We start from the raw sequence: 19,838 nt of genomic DNA, 5'->3' as shown, positions 1-19,838 counted from the left end.
AGATACAACAAAAAATATATTTACTGTGTATAGTGTATACATTTATTAAATAGGACAAATCTGAGCCCCTGTGCCTCCTATGGGCATGACACCTCTGCACTTCTATGCATTTAGATTGGTATTACTTGGACTTTATTGTTATCTCATTGTAGCTTATTTTATTGTAGCTTATGCATATTTGTGATTAGTATGCAACCTCAAAGGCATAATATTTTAGATCTGAGTCTTAGAAAAGTTTCTATGGTTATTTCTTATGTTGATTGATAGGATGTAAATGAACATGTTGCTGTTGCTATTGTCCACCCTTGACTCTTACACTGAGGATGATGCATTTAGGGCCTGATGCCCCAACCATGTCTCTGGACTGTATGTAGCTTTTGAAATACACTACATGACCAAAAGTATGTGGACACCTGCTCATTGAATGTCTCATTCCAAAATCATGGGCATTAATATGGAGTTGACGCCCCACCCCAATACCCCCCCCTAGGCTATGAAATTAACTCAAACTTAGGGGCAATGTCATATGTGATATAGCGAACCACCTGGGTGTGCTGGGTGCGCAATTACGCAGGTACTTTACCAAAACAGATGACACAAACTACTGGATTCGTTATCCCTTTCATGCCCTGCCTCCAGTCCACTTACCGATATCTGAACAAGAGAGCCTCATCGAAATTGCAACAAGCGGTTCTGTGAAAATGTCATTTAATCAGAGCCACTGCCAGATTTCTGGATTGGGCTGCGCTCAGTGTATCTCCGCTTGGCAAAAAGCGCTGTTAAGACACTTTGCAACCACATACCTGTGTGAGAGTGGATTCTCGGCCCTCACTAGCATGAAAACTAAATACAGGCACAGACTGTGTGTGGGAAATTATCTAAGACTGAGACTCTCTCCAATACAACCCAACATTGCAGTTATGTGCATCCTTTCAAAGCACACCCTTTTCATTAGCCTGTGGTGAGATATTCACCATTTTTGATGAACAAAAAGTTTTATATGTAAGATGGCTAAATAAAGGGCAAAAATATTGATTATTATTAGGTCCTATAAGAGCTCTTTGTCACTTCCCACGAGCTGTTTAGTAAATGTATCGTATCCTGTAGTGTGTGTGTGGAAGGCTGACAATGATGGCAAAAAAACAACATTTGAGAGTGCTGACCTTGGTGCAAGAGGGGGTACAGCTGACCCTGGTGCTAGAGGGGGTACGCAGCTGGAGGTTGAATGTTTGAAGCGTTACGGGACTATAGAATTTTGGGAACCACTGCTCTGGACTATGGTCCAATCCGACATAGACTTGCTATTATTTGGCTGCTTTTACCGTCAGGAAATGTGCAATCGAACCCAGGTCCTGACAGTTCTACCCCATCTGAATTAAAAGGTCAGAGTGGCACATGGGTCTTATTGCAATAATTGATCTTGTGAATATCTGGATTCAAACTGCAGACCCAGATGTATTTATGCTTTCTGAAACCTTGCCTCGGACAATCTAGCGCCGACAAAGACATTGTAACCATCCATGCCAATGTCAAATCTGAAATTGTGCTTATGGGTGACCTGAACATTAGACTGGTTGACATCCAGCTCTGACCAACTCAAGAATCTATGCATTTAGCTATAATCTTACTCAGATTCTTAACAATGTAACCAGATTGAATGCAAAGTGTCCTCTGAAATCCTCTTTGATTGATCTTATTTCAACCAACACTCCACATTGTTTTAATGCTGCTGGTGTAGCTGATATAAGTGATCACTGTGCTGCTGCCTGTCTAAGGGATGGTAACATTCCTAAACTACCTCCGTGTATCATCATGAAAAGAAACTGGAAGCAGTTTGATACTCAGTTTTTTTTTTTTACATGATGTTTTGAATATTGCCTGGAATAGAGTTGAATTCGTCCCTGATGTTGAATTAGCTTTTTCTTACTTCCACAAAGCATTCCAGGAAGTACGCAACAAGCATGTCCATTCAAACAGTACAGAATTAAGTGCAGATTCCTTGGTTCTCAGATGAACTAAAGCAAGGTCTGATTCAGCTGATGATTGGATGGCTTTTAAATGCCTCCAGAATCAGGGTGTGGCTATGACCCCGAAAGTTGAAAGCAGACCACTACCTCAATTCTCCCGCTGATAGTCTGAATAATCCTTCCAAATTTGGCAAGTAGTGAATGGTTTAGAGTGTAAACAAGAAGCACAGCTCCCTAAACAACTGCTGGTTGACTCACAGGTGGTAATTTATGCAGGCAGATTTTCGTGATGCAGGCGGATTAGTTGATAGGGTTAAAAGGTTAACATGAGCACCCTGTGAAATGCTCGCCCTATTCTGTCTCAGAGGTGCATAGAGCCCTGAGAGCAATTAATGTTTTAAAAAATCCCCTGGCCCTGATGATCTAGGCCCCCGCCTACTACAATTAGCTGCAGACATCATTGCTCCCCCTTTAACATGCATCTTTAACCTCACCATAGAATGTAATGAAATCCCCAAGTTGTGGAAATCAGCATTTGTTCTACCTCTTTTGAAAGGAGGTGGTCCCACTCTACTGAATAACTAGCTAAATTTTCTGTTCTGGCAAAGGTATTGGAGTCCTTAGTCAATAAGCAGTTTAAGGCACACCTCCAGGAAAATAGTATTTTGAGTGGTACGCAATCATTTTTCAAGTCTAGCCACAGCACTGTCACAGAAACTTTTAGGGTTTTGAATGATATTCACTGTGCCCTGGATAATAAGCTGCATTGTGTATCTGTATTCATAGACTTGTCAAAAGCATTTAACACTGTGGACCATACTGTCTTGGTGCAGAAATTCAAGTGTATTGGGATTACTTGTCATGCTCTGGAGTGGTTTGAGAACAACCTGTCAAAGGCAGATGGTTGTAAGTCAGACACCGTGGAGTTGTACTCGGGTGTGCCTCAAGGATACATTTTAGGTCCCCTGCTGTTTATTATCTATATTTAACAACATTGAGAGACATATTGAGACAGCTGATGTACATTTTTATGCGGATGACACTGTTCTCTATTCAAGTGTCAGCAGTTTAACTTTGGCTTCTGAAAAAGCTTTAAACATCTGTGCGATTTGAAGCTTGCTCTGAATTCCTCTAAAATACAATGCACTGTATTTTCCAATAATAAACACAAAAAAAACACAGAATTACTACTTTGGAAGGACATTCTATAGAGCAAGTAAAAATGTACAAATATTTGGGAGTTTGGGTGGATGAGAAGTTCACTGTATTCGGCGCATGTGACAAATACAATTTGATTTGAACCTTGTCAGGAAACTCAAGCTACGTGTTGGGTTTTATTACCGGCACAAAGCTTGTTTACCTTTGCCGCCAGAAAATAGTTGATTCATTGTACTTTTCTCTCTGTGTTGGATTATGGTAATACTATTTATGCACAAGCCTCAAGCTTTACACTGACGGCTCATTACTCTGTGTATCATGCAGCCCTTTGTCTTGTCACCAATCAGAGATGTCTAACTCACCATTGTGATCTCTACAGTGCTGTCGAGTGGACATCACTAGCAACCCGCAGGCTTAAAGAGTGACACATTCTTATTTACAAGGCCATTTTAGGAAAAGGTTCCATTGTATCTATCCTCCTTTCTACCTCAAAATGAAAACACATTCAAGCTCAGATCTCAATCTTGTTTCATGCCAACAGTCCCAAAAAGTTTTACCGATCATAGAAAAAGGTCCTTTCATTACTCAGCCCCCTGGTCTTGGAATTCCTTCAAAGCCAACATAAAAACCCCAGGACCTGGTGTCCCTGGAGGAGTTCAAATGACAAATAGATGAACAGAATTGAGATAATGCCAAGAGTGTGCAAAGCTGTTATCAAGGCAATGGGTGGATACTGAAGAATCTAAAAATCTAAAAATATATTTAGATTTGTTTAACACTTTTCTGGTTACTACATGATTCCATATGTGTTATTTCATAGTTTTGATGTCTTCACTATTATTCTACAATGTAGAAACTTGTCAAAATAAAGAAAAACCCTTGAATGAGTAGACGTTTAACTTGTACTGTAGCTTTTTCTGTTTTTTACCCGATATCACTAGTTTACATTGGTTTATATAAGGAAGCTTGTTTTTCTTTATACACTCCACACACACACACACACACACACACACACACACACACACACACACACACACACACACACACACACACACACACACACACACACACACACACACACACACACACACACACACACACACACACACAGTTTGTTTGCTGTTGTATTTGTGCTGTTGCCAGTGTCTTCTGTCTCTGTTTTGTTTTGTTTTACATAGTTTAAAATGTTTTTTTTTCTCCCCCGTCCCCAAAGGAGGCCTTTTGCCTCTTGCCAGGCCGTCATTGGAAATAAGAATTTGTTCTTATTTGACTTGCCTGGTTAAATAAAGGTTAAATAAAAAATATTAAGATCCAACAGTGTGCTGGAGTTTCCTTCTATTCAGCATATTCATCCATCACTGTTGAGAGAAAACAGCAAGGTTAATATTGCAGCAAGTTAAACTTCTCAACCGCCCCCGATCTATATGCAGCACACACTGTCACTGGCTTTCTATCTACCCTATCTCCCCTTCTGTACGAAGCAAGGCGTTAAAGGTGACATTGCTATACATTGCAAGCTGACCGAATGATGCTTTTGCAGTGACATTCGACTTGCCCTTTGAATACACTGATCCATACATTTCTGTCTCTTGTTGCATTATGGAATATGTGATAATCACGGCGATTGGGCATTGATAGCAGACGTGTACTGAAGGCTACAGACTAGGGCCATGCAAACAATCACACATCTTCAACATGGTCAGCTTGGGTTTGATGTGTTGAAAGAAATATTGAAATCTGCACACTGGAGAATGATGCTGCAGTTTCATTGTGCAAAGATATTTCGGGCTCGAGTTGGACGTCACATCATGTAACATAACATGAGACATACAGTACTGAGGCATTGTCCAATAAGAGCCTTAGTAGGGTGGAGAATCAGCTGGTCAACAGCAAAGAAATGGAATTACTAGAACGGACATTCCTATTCAAGTCAATGTTCTGTGATGGACTTTGTCCCTTCTAGTGACTCTACTTCTATGGTCAACAACGATTATCAGACCTCTGCACAAAAAGAGACAGTAGCCCTCTCTCCTTCTCCACGGTCTTGACTATGTTGTAGTTTACGTAACTACAACAACGACATTACATTAATCATCAGGCTAACTTCCTCCTTGTTGGCTCTCAACAGCGATGTCAAAGCGATGTCCCTTAGCCATAGGGATGACCCATTTATGCATGCTGGTCTGTTGTTGTGTTTCAGAAGAGGCCGGATCAGGCAGGCATACAGCACAATGTGATGCGCTGGGCCAGGCACACAAAAACACACCCTGTTGTCATTGCCTTTGGGTGAAGTCGAAGCATGACTCACACTCCTCTTCCTATGAACAAATGTAATCTCCACTATCCCAATCTGTTTGGAGGATATGTGTTGGGAAGTAGTGAGAACGCCAGAGTCCAAACAACACATTCTTTGCTTCAGCTGAATTGAAAGCTAAACTTCTGAAGGGGTTTTCTGGGGTTACATAACACAGACAGGTCATTTTACAGCCCTGCTCTCTTCTATCTGCCTGCACATGCAGTGGATAGCTGCTAGACCTTGGCTGCATCCCAAAAAAGTAGCAATTCAATGAACAGACACATTCTATTTCTCCTGCAGTTGAACTGAAGATGAGACCGTTACCCTTTTTCACGCTACCATGCCGGCCTGAACTGACCTGTGCTAGCTAGCGTTGATATTTTCATTTTCAGTAAAGTTCCAGCAACTACGGTGACTGCATAACTAGGCCAGCGCAGTACCGCTTGGTTTGGCTCGGCTCAGTACGGTTCAGTAGTGTGAAAATCCCTAGAGTGTGATTACCCTACGAAACTCACCCGTGGAGGGGAAAGTGAGGGACAGGAGGAAAAGGAGGAGCACAGTGAGGTGCAGCATGTTGCTCTGATTAGAACCTCCTGAGGTGATGCTTAGAACCACGGCTGATGACGAAACATTAGCAGGACAGGCTGCTTTTCCTGCAAGGGAGACAGAGACAGAGAGTGGAGAGATGTAAAAATAGCCAAATAATGGAACAACACATTGCACCACTAAAATAAGACAGTAACGTTGCATCTCGTAGACCATTACTTTACCTCATTACTTTACCTCATTACTTTACCTCATTAAATCAAGGATTAACCAACAGCAGTTCGGACCAGAAGGCATTAATACTCTTTGGCAGCCATTGTTTTTAAAGGACTTCTTAAACCCCTAAATATAATAGATATTCTGATGGCAATCATTTTTTGGTAATTGCCGTGAGAGCTGAGCAGTTCAAACTTGCAGTGACATTGCTCTGATTAAGCAGCTTAACCCAGCAGTGTGAAATTCTCATTGGCCAATCAGGGGGAAGTCAAAATAAAACGACCGAGCATGGACATGAAGGAACAGTTTAAAGGAATATTACCGTGCAATAAGATTAATACTCTTGCCCCTTTTTGGCATCAGGCGAAGGAGCTATTTCAGTGAATCCAATACACTTCAAGATAAGAGCAAATATGTGAACCCGATTCCGGAAACTAGGCATATGTCGCAAGTCACGACTTCACATGAGAGCTGTCTGAACGTTTTTGTTTTGGCAGAAATGCCTTCTCAAACATGTGAACTTTCACGTGTCTTAATATCAAATATTATACGCCATCTGTACGTACGAATAAAATTGTTAAATTACGATTTTTATTTGGATTTAATATAATGGACATACACGAAATAGTCCAAATTGGTCAAGTGAAATGAAAAAAAATGACTTGTTTCAACAACAAAAAAAAATGGAAAATTGGTGCGTACATATGTATTCACCCCCTTTGCTATGAAGCCCCTAAATAAGATATGGTGCAACCAATTACCTTCAGAAGTCACATAAGTAGTTAAATAATGTCCACCTATGTGCAATCTAAGTGTCACATGATCTCAGTATATACAGTTGAAGTCGGAAGTTTTACAAACACTGAGGTTGGAATCATTAAAACTCGTTTTTCAACCACTCCACACATTTCTTGTTAACAAACTATAGTTTTGGCAAGTCGGTCAGGACATCTACTTTGTGCATGACACAAGTAATTTTTCCAACAATTGTTTACAGACAGATTATTTCACTTATAACTTACTTTATCCCAATTCCAGTGGGTCAGAAGTTTACAGACACTAAGTTGAATGTGCCTTTAAACAGCTTGGAAAATGTCAGAAAATTATGTCATGGCTTTAGAAGCTTCTGGTATGCTAATTGACATCATTTGAGTCAATTGGAGGTGTACCTGTGGATGTATTTTAAGGTCTACCGTCAAACTCCGCCTCTTTGCTTATCATCATGGGAAAATGAAAATAGAAAAAATTGCAGACCACCACAAGTCTGGTTCATCCTTGGGAGCAATTTCCAAATGCCTGAAGGTACACATTCATCTGTACAAACAATAGTACGCAAGTATAAAAACCATGGGACCATGCAGCCGTCATATCGCTCAGGAAGGAGAAGCGTTTTGTCTCCAAGAGATGAACGTACCTTGGTGTGAAAAGTGCAAATCAGTCCCAGAACAACAGCAAAGGACCTTGTGAAGATGCTGGAGGAAACAGGTACAAAAGTATCTGTATCCACAGTAAAACGAGTCCTATATCAACATAACTTGAAAAGCCACTCAGCAAGGAAGAAGCCACTGCTCCAAAACCGCCATAAAAGCCAGACTACGGTTTGCAACTGCACATGGGGATAAAGATCGTACTTTTTGGAGAAATGTCCTGTGATCTGACGAAACAAAAATATACGCCATCTGTACATACGAATAAAATTGTTAAATTACGATTTTGGCCATAATGACCATCGTTATGTTTGGAGGAAAAAAGGGGGATTCTTGCAAGCCGAAGAACACCATCCCAACCGTGAAGCACGGGGGTGGCAGCATCATGTTGTGGGGGTGCTTTGCTGCAGGAGGAACTGGTGTACTTCACAAAATAGATGGCATCATAATGGTGGGAAATTATGTGGATATATTGAAGCAACATCTCAAGACATCTGTCAGGAAGTTAAAGCTTGGTCGCAAATGGGTCTTCCAAATGGACAATGACCCCAAGCCAGGTGCACAGTGTTTCCTCCGACACATTGGTGCGACTGGCTTCCGGGTCGGATGCGCGCTGCGTTAAGAAGCAGTGCGGCTTGGTTGGGTTGTGTATCGGACGACGCATGACTTTCAACCTTCGTCTCTCCCGAGCCCGTACGGGAGTTGTAGCGATGAGACAAGATAGTAGCTACTAAACAATTGGATACCACGAAATTGGGGAGAAAACGGGGTAAAAAATATATATATATATATATAAATAAATAAAAGCCAAACCAGCTCTGCTAGGCCGAGTAAAATGGTCAGAGTGGGGTGTTCCCTCATTATGTGTCTGGAAGTAACGTTCGCTAGCCAATGTTAGCCAGTTAGCTTGGGTACTTGACTGTAGTTGTAAAGTCAGAGCTTTCAGAACAACCCTACTTATTGGCCAGAGCGTCCAGTGTGTGCTCTGAACGCAAAACCACAGAGCAACAGGGTTAGTAATTTCCAGTGAGCTGTTCTATCTCTCTTAGATGTCTGGAAGTAGCTGGTTATAACGAGATGGGTGGGGCTAAGGCCTAAGAGGGTGTGAACAACGCTGAACAGGTGTTGACAAAGAAGGCCTCTCCAATAGTAGTACCAAAACGTTGAAAGACGGTTTTCTCAAAAGTGAGTTAACAAGTTGATCACCTTTCAAAGCAGAATTACTGTCCCATTGTTTCCTCAAATGTAGTGTATGATATACCATTGTGTAGCTCTGAGTCTCTACTTTAAGCTAATGTAAAAAACAGAAATTCAAATGTTTCTACATAAGACCGAATCCAGGTGGTGAGTAACACTTTACTTGACACCCCAGCACCATAACACGTTACGACAAGGTCATAACCATGTCATAATATGTCATAACATTGATGAAGGGGAGGAGAAGGATTTTTAAGTCTTGCAACAATTGAGACATGGATTGTGTATGTGTGCCATTCAGAGGGTGAATGGGCAAGTTGGATTTTTCACGCTCAACAGTTTCCTGTGTGCATCAAAAATGGTCCACCGCCCAAACGACATCCAGACAACGTAACACAACTGAAGCATTGGAGTCAACATGGGCCAGCATCCCGGTGGAACACTTTTAACACCTTGAAGAGTCTATGCCCCGACAAATTGAGGCTGTGGGCTTGAGTGAATCATAACCTACAAATGAACAGCACTAGTCATGCCCAGTAAGACAACTCTGGAACATTCAGTACTAGTATCCTTTCCACTATTCATGTCATTGGCCCTGAACAACAGTACTGATCATGTCAGCCTTCTAGGTACCACAGCAGGAGACCAGCTCCCTGTCTTCCCTAACAGGTCGACAACACCATGATTGACAGGTCCATGGTTGTCACTAGCAACCGCCCTCCCTAAGTGCTGTTTTAGCTGAACACTCAGTCACTATGTGTCCCCCAGAGTCGGAGACTACCTGGAGCGTACTGTGACATGATCAACCCATCACCAAGGAAACACAATATGACAAGCAACAGCTGTTTCAGCAACACTCTAGAATGCGCTACTTACAGACAGCGGAACAGTAGAATAGAACAGCATCTTTCTGGCTTCTCTGGAGACGTCTGCCATAGCGACAGACAGGCTCAGGTAATGAGGGCACAAGGCAGGATTCATGAAACACCACCAGGGGGTTAAAAACAATGGATTGCATGCTGGTTCATCAGATAATAAAAGCATTTGTATTGTTATCAATAATGTTGAATTAGATACGGATTTCTAAGCATCAAATACACACTTTTCAGAGGACTACTTTAAAAGTACCAAACGGGCACTTGAAATGCTGACACTTGAAAATCGACTAATAATTAACATAAATCAAAAACAATTAATCAGACAATCGATTTGTATACCGAGATAATGACCTATTAGCATGAAATGTCAGAGTGTCTTCAGCAAGGGTTTGGAACCAAAATGAATCCTTTCGTTCTGAGCAGAATCATCATTTTTTTTGTTCCGTTCCACTGTTCTGACCAACAAAACACATTTTCTGAACTGGTTCGAACCAACAAAAAAAACTAAAAGGTTTATATAGTTCCTTTCTGTTCCTTTTTAAATCTCTGAAATGTTTCCCATGCTTGTAAAATGACAGTTCTGTTCCGGAACAGTATAGATCACTTTCGTGAAAATTGTTCCCTGAACTGGTTCCAACACACACATAACATAACATAATGTCTGAGCTTTGCAGCTGTGGAGAAACGAAACACAGAGGGGATTTCGTCTCTGCTGCGCTCGTATCCTAGCAACACATTTGAAAGGGAGCAATTGTGTGTTTGCAGGGGCCTTTTGTGACCGTGGATAAAAACCATGCAAACTCTAATTTTAGTCCGGAACGCCATTGTTGTTGGGGACCTAGGCCTGTATTAATAGTCTTAAAGTAGGATCTAGGATCAGTTTCACTCCCACTCTGAGACAGTTCATGAATACAGTTTGATCCAGAACCAGGTCATTAATTCCAGGCCCACAACAACCTAGAGACTCTTATACACCGCAAACAGGATCCTCATTTTAACAGCATTATTAAGTTGTGAATCATTAATGAATTTAAGAAGTGCACCTTGGAGAGGATATGCAGAGGCAGATTCTAGAATAAATCTATCAAATATATATCTCACATAGACCTATTACAGCCTGGATAGTTGTTGGTCCCTCAAATTAATTTCAAGATTTAAGCAGACACCTGAGTGCCCGGCGCCTGGCTTTCTTTTTCTACGATAGGTATGCGCTAGAATCAAAGAGTGAGCAGAGGAGCAGCAGACTGGGTAGTGAATCTAATAATCAGTAGTAATATGGTCTCTTCAGGCTCCAATTTCCTCTATTGTATCAGTCTGAATGCACCTGATGAAGGAAACTCACTTATCACACTAAATCACCAGCCAGAGGGCCAGGGACGCGACAGCCAGGCCTCAAGGCCCTTTCTCATCTTCTATAAATCACACCTTGAACATTATCATCAGACTCACGCACGGGCACAGACACGCCATTACTGCATGTGGTCAGATTTCCGGGCTGGGTCTCTCATCGTGACTTTCTGGTGTGAAATCCTGAGTTAAGGATCCCTTATGCCGTATACAACACAAGGATTTCAATTCAGATTCGGTGATCTTTTTACTTTCACACTCCAGTAACCAATAACATTAGCTATGGTTTAACAAGACTCCCCACCCCCACTGTTGAACCCCACACCCCCCACCCCAGGGCATCCGCTGGTGCAGAGCGACCCCCCACCCCCACCCCCTTTTTTCCTCCGCTTGGTCTACTCTAAGCCACATAATAGAGGGTGGGAGGTGGGGTGTTTATGGTTTATGAGGACATCGGCCCTTATCAGCCTAGTCAAAGCCAAGGAGGGGGAGGGTAGGGGGGGGATATATGAGTTGTAAACTGCACAAACAAGATGTTCTTCGTTTTGAGAGAGAGAGAGAGAGAGAGAGAGAGAGAGAGAGAGAGAGAGAGAGAGAGAGAGAGAGAGAGAGAGAGAGAGAGAGAGAGAGAGAGAGAGAGAGAGAGAGAGAGAGAGAGAGAGAGAGAGAGAGAGAGAGAGAGAGAGAGAGAGAGAGAGAGAGAGAGAGAGAGAGAGAGAGAGAGAGAGAGAGAGAGAGAGAGAGAGAGATCAGATTTCAAGTTATCCTGTGATATAGGATGCCAAGAATAGGTTTAAACAGGATTGGTCTCAATCAAAAAGGGAGTGAGTGACCACTGGGGTCAAAGTTTATAGCGAGACATTCTTTGTTTATGAACTGACCACAAACGTGGGGTATTCAATGTGGTCCCCTTGCTACTTGCTATTGTACATCTTTGTCAAGAATGTATGTTGGTCCTCACACATGAGAGGAAGTTGAGAATATATCATCATATAGAACATGATTGTGTGGTCATTCTGAGGACATTTTCTGTCCAAATGCTGCAGAGAATGTATAAGGAGAAAAAAGGAAAGAAGGAGACATACAGTATATTGATTGGACTGAATTGCAAGGAGAGAAACGATGTCAAGCTGTGCATACTAATAACATGGTTGTGAGGCTGCAGAGTCTTACAAAGCAGTAGTCTGAGTGTAAGAACATTATGCTTCAATTAATTTGATCGGAAGGGTCTGTTGATCATTCCCCACAGTGTTTACCCCACTAGTGTTGATTTACATTTGGTTGAGTAGTCAGTAGAATTCAGCATTTATTCAATTCTAATTCAATATGTCACTGGATTTAGGTTCAAAGTTGATGTGGAAATAATGTTTATTCAGTCATTTGCTGTCTAATTAGGTACCTACTGTAGTGTACACCATCAGCCTGTTGATGTTGAATCACTGCTTTTCAACTATCCACATTTAGAAATGTGTCAGAGAAAGTACTACAGCAGTGTTGTTGTACTCCATTCTGGTCTCAGTCTTTGTTGCATGGCATAGCCTTCCCCTATGAATTAATGATCAAAAAGAATTGACTTGTGAATATAAAATGAGCAACAGCTGATAAAAATGTGGCCTCCATAATCTACATCACTCCAATTCAGCCTTGATACAGTAAGGGGTGAAGGCAACTTCTGACCTCAAACACATAACTTCTGACCGCATCCGCACAACTGCTTAGAGGCTTTAAATTGCTTCCCTTGTTCCCCGACACTGCTTCCCATCCTGTAGCATAGGGAAGCTTCCCCGTTGTTTACCCTATATTCATTCAAATAAATGATTGCCACCACTGCAACAAATAATGTAATTATATTTAAAGAAATATTTCTGCCGAGACGCGCTTTTAAATGGATAGACGTTGGCTCAATAAATGGAAGTCTATGGGAACAGCTAGCATGTCATGGCGCTAACGCTAGTAGCAATCCATGCAAAAGTACTTTGCAGTAGCTCCAGTGATAGTTTGGTAAGAGGACAGATAAGACAAGGAAATATGATGCTAGATAAAATAATAAACCTTATCCACAAACTGTCAAGAACTGGATTGATTACTGATTTCATTGGCACATTCATAACAGCTGCTTTATAAAACCAAGTGGAGGCTATTACTAGCCTGTGGCACAGTATGGTACACATCCCACTGACTAGGCTACTGAAAATAATGCCCCAAACAGAAGGCGTAGTATCGTGACCCAATCCCATCGTAGACAGCCCAGACATGCTTGGTTCTCTGTGTCACTCACTCTCTTCGGTCTCCACGTGTCACGCTAATGTAATGTAAGCTATTTATCCGGCTCTCCCAGTCAACATAATGCCCTTCGGGTCACAAAGGTCACACACCAGCTGACCTGTATATCAATAACACCAGCACACAACCATTCCTTCAACGCATGCCAAAGCATTCAAGCTTAATGCTAGCCTAGGCTATGCATAAATCCCGTAGCCCTATGCATGCTCTACAGTCAGCACCACAGTAGCTTCGCCCTAAAGTCATGGCTGTAGACTCCTCTGTTTGGAAGCGTCAAGAATACCAGCGTGTTGGAATTTCCGTTCTATTACGTAGACTCCTCTAAGGGCAACACAAAGCAATGCTGTTTCTAAAAATAGAGTATCTGATTTTCTCAATCTATCAGTGAAGTCATGACTTGAAGTATATAATATCAAGCCTTTCAAGTTCTTGAAATGTCACTAACCAGGAATCTGAGTAACTGGTACGTGATAATATATTTTTTTTATGTATGAGCCAATTTCACTGCTAAAGATGTTGCTGGACTGGAGGTAATAATTTAAACCTATATACGGTCCATTCATGATTCATCTCGTATATGGTATTAACTGTCTCATCACCATGGAGACACAGCTCTTTGTTCACTTGAACTTTCTCTACTGATGATGCTCCCATCGGTTCTTACTGTTCCCACTCACACATACAGTGAGCTCCGAAAGTCTTGGGACTGTGACAAATGTTTAGTTGTTTTGGCTCTGTACTGAAATGAAACAATGACGATGAGGTTAAAGTGCAGACTGTCAACTGTAATTTGTGAGTATTTAAAAAAAAAAAATCAAAATCGGGTGAACCGTTTAGAAATTACAGCACTCGTTATAAATAGTCCCCCCATTTTAGGGAACCAAAAGTATTGGGACAAATTCACTTATTCACTTAAGTTTAATATTTGGTCCCATATTCCTAACACGCAATGATTACATCAAGCTTGTGACTCTACAAACTTGTTGGATGCATTTGCCGTTTGTTTTGGCTGTGTTTCAGATTATTTTGTGCCCAACAGAGATTAGTGTCAAATAATTTATTGCGCCATTTCGGAGTAAATGTTATTGTAAATAAGAATAGAGTGCTTCTTTATTCACTTGACCTTTCTCTTGGTTCTTACGGTTCCCACTCACAATTATCTCTGTAATCATGTCTATTAAATGTCGGACAGGGGGTAAATGGCTGTGCGGTACATTTTCTTCCACAGGGCTAATCACTGATAAGTGTAATGTGAACTGGGATGAACTTTCAATCCGGTAGTCACACACAGCATGTGCACACACACACACGGACGACACACACACACATGGACGCACACACGCATGCGCCCACACACAAACACATAAGCACACTCCTCTGTACTATTTACTAAACAAACACTCCAGATCAGTAACCCATGGGTATCGAGGTGTTGTATCGAGGTATTGACTTTATAGAGGTATTATAAAGGTATCGAGGTATTGCCATTATAAACCCAAACATGATTAATGAGCTTAAGGCAAAATGTCAAAAGGAGGACTGAACTCTCAGAGGAAAAAGGCACACAGCTCAATTACTTTAAGCCACCTCTGGTCTGAGAAGATAGCAGCTAAGTGGTCTCCATAGAATAGTATAGGGTAGCAGTGACAAGCATCAGGCCCACAACACAATAGACATCTTAACCCCTACACTCACCAGTAACTACGGGTTCATCCAACACAAATAACTAATCAGTAGCTAAGAATGACACATCAACAGATGGATCGGTGCTTCCAGACAGATATACTTTAGGTGCATAGTCCCAGACCACGATCGGGCAGAGTTCTGTCGAAGACTAACACAAAAAGTGTCAAGAAATAGGAACTTCAAAACGACAAAAATGTAGTCTAATGCATCATACATGTCTAGAATAGAACAGAAATACGTATTTTTTCCAAGAGGGGCCTTAAGGGCCTTAAGTGATGTTATGAAAATATTGAACATTACTGTGCAATGAATCCCAGAGAGGGCGTCAATGCCATTTACATTAGCCGGCTAAACCGACACAAACAATAAACAGATGAATCTATGTTGAGGCTTCCGAGTGCCTAGTCCCATTCATTACATTATTGGATTAAAGGGAATGAATTCAACATTAGGCCACAGATTAACTTTGCCTAAACCACAGAGAGAGAAAACCGTTTAACAGAATAATAAAATAAGCCACGAGCATTCTGCTTAATTATATTTAGTCCTTCAGAGGGGTTACATTCATTGGTGCGATGAATATCCATATCCATAACCTACAATAACATATTTGAGTCATTATCCTGGACCTGAAAATAACCAGGATACAAAATAAGAGTGGAAAACCATCTGCTGTAGCCACCTCTGTGTCATGACTGTGTGTGTGTTTGTGTGTGTGTATGTGTGTATGTGTTCATATGTGAGCGTGCTTGTTCGTGTGTGCCTGCGTGTGTTCATATGTGAGCGTGCTTGTTCGTGTGTGTGCATACAGCATGTGGTTTCTTGCTTGTTTGTGAGAAAACGAACCTACTTAGAAGCCCGTGTCGCTACCATCCTCTCAAACGGGCCTTTCCTGTCAACTGTCCTATAAATCCTTCTCTCCATTGTCTGTCTCACAAATGAGCACAGCAGTGGATGGATGGAGGCAAGCAGAGGAGAGAAGCTCTCAGTCGGAGAGGCGGAGGAGTAAAGCCTAATTCCCTGACGGAGAAGAGCAGGACGGTAGCATCCTGCAAATACGCTGCCATTGAAGACGCCTCCCCGCAGCGCAGAGAGAGTAGATTCGCCGAGGGGTTGACGCTACACACACACAGATGGAGAGGCATACGCACGCACACACACATACATACAGCGGACAGGGGAAGGTCTAATCTCTTAAGCCCTCCTCCTGTCTCACTCACTATCAGAGAGATATACATATTCTCTCTCTATAGTCATACCCCATGCTGGGGTCCAGACCATGACACTTTGAGAGGCAGCACCTCAAGTACAGAAGCACCTTTTTCAATTTGTCCTCTGCCTTCTCCTTCTCCTTCTCCTCATCATCATCATGCTCGCTGTGACACAAGCCCACGGGGACATTGTTTTGACTGAAGATGACACTTGAGTACAAGTATAAATCCAAGAGTTTAAGACTTGAATGATAAAATAAAAACTTGTTTTGCATGAAGACCAAGACTCAGCACCTTGCGAACATCCTTACCACACTGAAGCATTTCGCAAAACCCGCAATAACATCTGCATGTGACAAATAAAATGTGATTTGAAACATGAGGATGTGAAAGATGATTCAATGAATATGGGTATGTCACTAAAGCACTGCCATTAAGCCTGTCACGCCCTGACCTTAGTTGTCTTTGTTTTCTTTATTATTTTGGTTAGGTCAGGGTGTGACGAGGGTGGTATGTGTTTTTGGCTTGTCTAGGATTTTTGTGTATATCTATGGGGTTTTGGTATTGTCTAGGTAAATGTAGGTCTACGGTGTCCTGAATTGGTTCCCAATCAGAGACAGCTGTTTATCGTTGTCTCTGATTGGGGATCCTATTTAGGTTGCCATTTTCATTGTGGTTTTATGGGTTATTGTCTATGTGGAGTTGCCTGTCAGTACTCGTGGCGCATAGCGTCACGGTCGTTTCTGTATCATTTGTTCAGTGTTTATTCGTCATTAAAAGAAGTATGTATTCTTATCACGTCGTTATGACGAACATGACAAAACCTTTCTCCCTGGGTTGTTCTAATTCAATGCCTACATAGTCTGTCAAACATATTCAGGGGTAAAGTATTCCCTTCATCCCATACCAGTTATCTTTCGGGAGAGTGTGCCCCAAGTGGATCTTCCTATTCTGGGTTGCTCTTTACAACTCTCAGTGGCAAGACACTTAAGGTGGAAACGGAACTGTGATGCTAGCTCGATTATTAATTCATGAATGAGCTCCATTAAGTTTCTAATTTCACAAACATTAGATGAAGATGGACTTCAATTGAAAAAGAATACAAGGTGGTGTAGGCCGGAAACACCAAGCTAATTAGATGTAGCCTTTGCTCTCCATTGGGGACATAATCTAGTCACCATTTACGGCAAAGTGCTGGGCAAGAGCGGCAAGCATTTGTAAGACAATAGATAAGTAGATATTGGACGGGGTTTTGTCTTTTCGACATAGCCGCCTTGTCTGGAGTGCCATGAGTCTGGCAAGCGAGACTTGCATTACTACAGTACTGAATGCATTACTCATAGCAATTCATCATTTAGATGTAACACCTTACCAGATTACTCTGCCATGGTGATAAATAGTGCAATCAGTCTAAAGATAAGAACTTTCCGTGTGTTCTGAGACGATACATGCACACACACACATAGAAAGAGAGCAGAGAAACACAAGCGGGGCTTGGGATTGATTGGATTTATAGGATTTCATGGTCGGCGTAATCACGCAGAAAACCATGTTGTTTCTCTCTGTCTCTGTGTCCCATATGCATCCATCTTAACTGAACAACCACACACACACACACACACACACACACACACACACACACACACACACACACACACACACACACACACACACACACACACACACACACACACACACACACACACACACACACACACACACACACACACACACACATCATCCATCTTACTGGGCAATTTATGCCCTGCCGACCATGCCAACACCGTGAGAAGAGGAAATGGACCTTAATTGATCTAAGCTCATTCCAGAAGCCTTAAAACATGTCAGGAAGGAACCGCAGTGACACAGACTATCCTGCAAATGGTTTGGAGGGAGAAGAGAAACATCATTGCTTGTCATTCATGTTGCATTGTATAAGTATGTCAATTAACCACAGTATTGTCATTAGTCGTCCACCCCCCCAAAAAAAAAAAAAAAAAACATGAGTAACCAGTAACCATCTCACTGGTCTCTCTTGGGAACAGGAAAACGGAACTCGGTAAAAGTGCATCAGTCAAAGCCACCAACGGATATCTAATATAGTTGACCAAATATTTATTTAGTTCACCAAATATCCTACTTGAAAAGCTAATGAGGTCAAGAAGAGAGTCAACGGTGTTCCCTGAGACTACATAGTGAACACTCATGTTATTTAGCGAAGGTTCCCATTAGTGGCCATTACACACTGTAGTACCATAATAGCTGAGCATAGGGTTTGTGTTGTGTGTAGTTTATGCTGCGCACACACACGCACGCACACACAAACACACACCCAGACATGCACGCACACACACCCCCACATACACACATGCAGGCACCCACACATGCACACACACACACCCCCACATGCACAAACACACACCAGGACATGCACATATACAGCTCTGAGGTAGTTCTCCTCTATGTGATTGACTCCAGTCTTCTGACTCAGCACTATAGTCTTTCCAATGAACACATTTCCTCCCTGTAGTCCACACACAAATGCACACACAGGGGCACGCACATGCACAAACATACACACACACACACACACGCAAACACACACATACACACACACACACGCAAACACACACCCACAAACACTGATAGGAATACAAGAGGATCGTGAGAAAACACTGAATGGGAAACCAAGAGTCCAATGTTCTCTATCAACCCCACTCATCTGACCACAAGAGCATCAAGTTATGTAGCCATGAACACAGCTACAGTACAATGTACAACATTGACAGTATATTTTGTATGGAAGCTGCCTTAGCCTCATTTTAGATGCCCAGAAAATGCTGAGCCTAACATTCTACATTCTCATGTGTCTCACCTGGAGGTTCTTGGTAAGACGACTGGACACGATGGGAGCTCCAAACCACAAGGTACAACACAGAACATAGGGGCTTCGGATTCTCCAGAGGGGATTACAACATGGAGGTTATTGGGGCCCACACAGCCACGTTCTGTCTCTTCAACAGACTACTGTACTTACACTTGATTGTGTTTTCCTCTTCAATCTCTCTTTCTAAAGTAGACTAACCAAATCCAACCAGATTGAACTGACTTGACTGTTATACCACTTGGGGGTGGCACAGTGTGTATGTGCGTGTGTGTGTCTGTACGTGAAGGGGAAGCATACTGGGGATATCTAAATATAACTATAAAGTCAAGTTACTATCAGGTCAGGAACCACAATGCCCCAAACACTTGCCTCCATCCATTAATCCTTAAGAGTCTAAACTGGGGGGGGGGGTTCTACTAAGCTAACATATGGAATTGTTTTAGGATGGTCATACCAAGGATCATTTAGCAATTTTAGAATTTTAGGACCCCTTTAGGTATATAAAAAAGATATATACAAATATAATTTGATAAAATGTTTGATATATTTGGCCTTACTATTAGCCCATAGAAACACACTGAAATAACACATTCATACATGGAAAGACAGTCAAAAAAATCAAAAGGAAGTTTGATTTAAAGTGTTTTAAAGTGTCTTTCCTATATCTGAGAAATACAAGAAAGATCAGGATTATTATTATGTATCCATATATATATATATTGTTTTTGAAAGAAAGGCT

At 41.7% G+C, this 19,838-nt stretch overlaps 1 protein-coding gene across 3 annotated transcripts in view; it reads right to left on the bottom strand.

The window, feature by feature from the left end:
• The window catches only part of LOC118400808 (contactin-1a-like), a 119,279-nt gene that overhangs the window by 39,630 nt on the left and 59,811 nt on the right, over window positions 1-19,838 (bottom strand). For all 3 annotated transcript variants that reach the window (XM_052474696.1, XM_052474694.1, XM_052474695.1), the window contains exon 2: window positions 5,937-6,074. In XM_052474696.1, the coding sequence (XP_052330656.1) occupies window positions 5,937-5,994 (58 nt within the window). In that variant the 5' untranslated portion in view covers window positions 5,995-6,074. The remainder of the gene's footprint in view (window positions 1-5,936; window positions 6,075-19,838) is intronic.

This window comes from Oncorhynchus keta, chromosome 22, assembly GCF_023373465.1.
Source record: "Oncorhynchus keta strain PuntledgeMale-10-30-2019 chromosome 22, Oket_V2, whole genome shotgun sequence".
NCBI classification, from domain to species: domain Eukaryota; kingdom Metazoa; phylum Chordata; class Actinopteri; order Salmoniformes; family Salmonidae; genus Oncorhynchus; species Oncorhynchus keta.
This window is presented reverse-complemented; position numbering and strand designations above follow the sequence as displayed.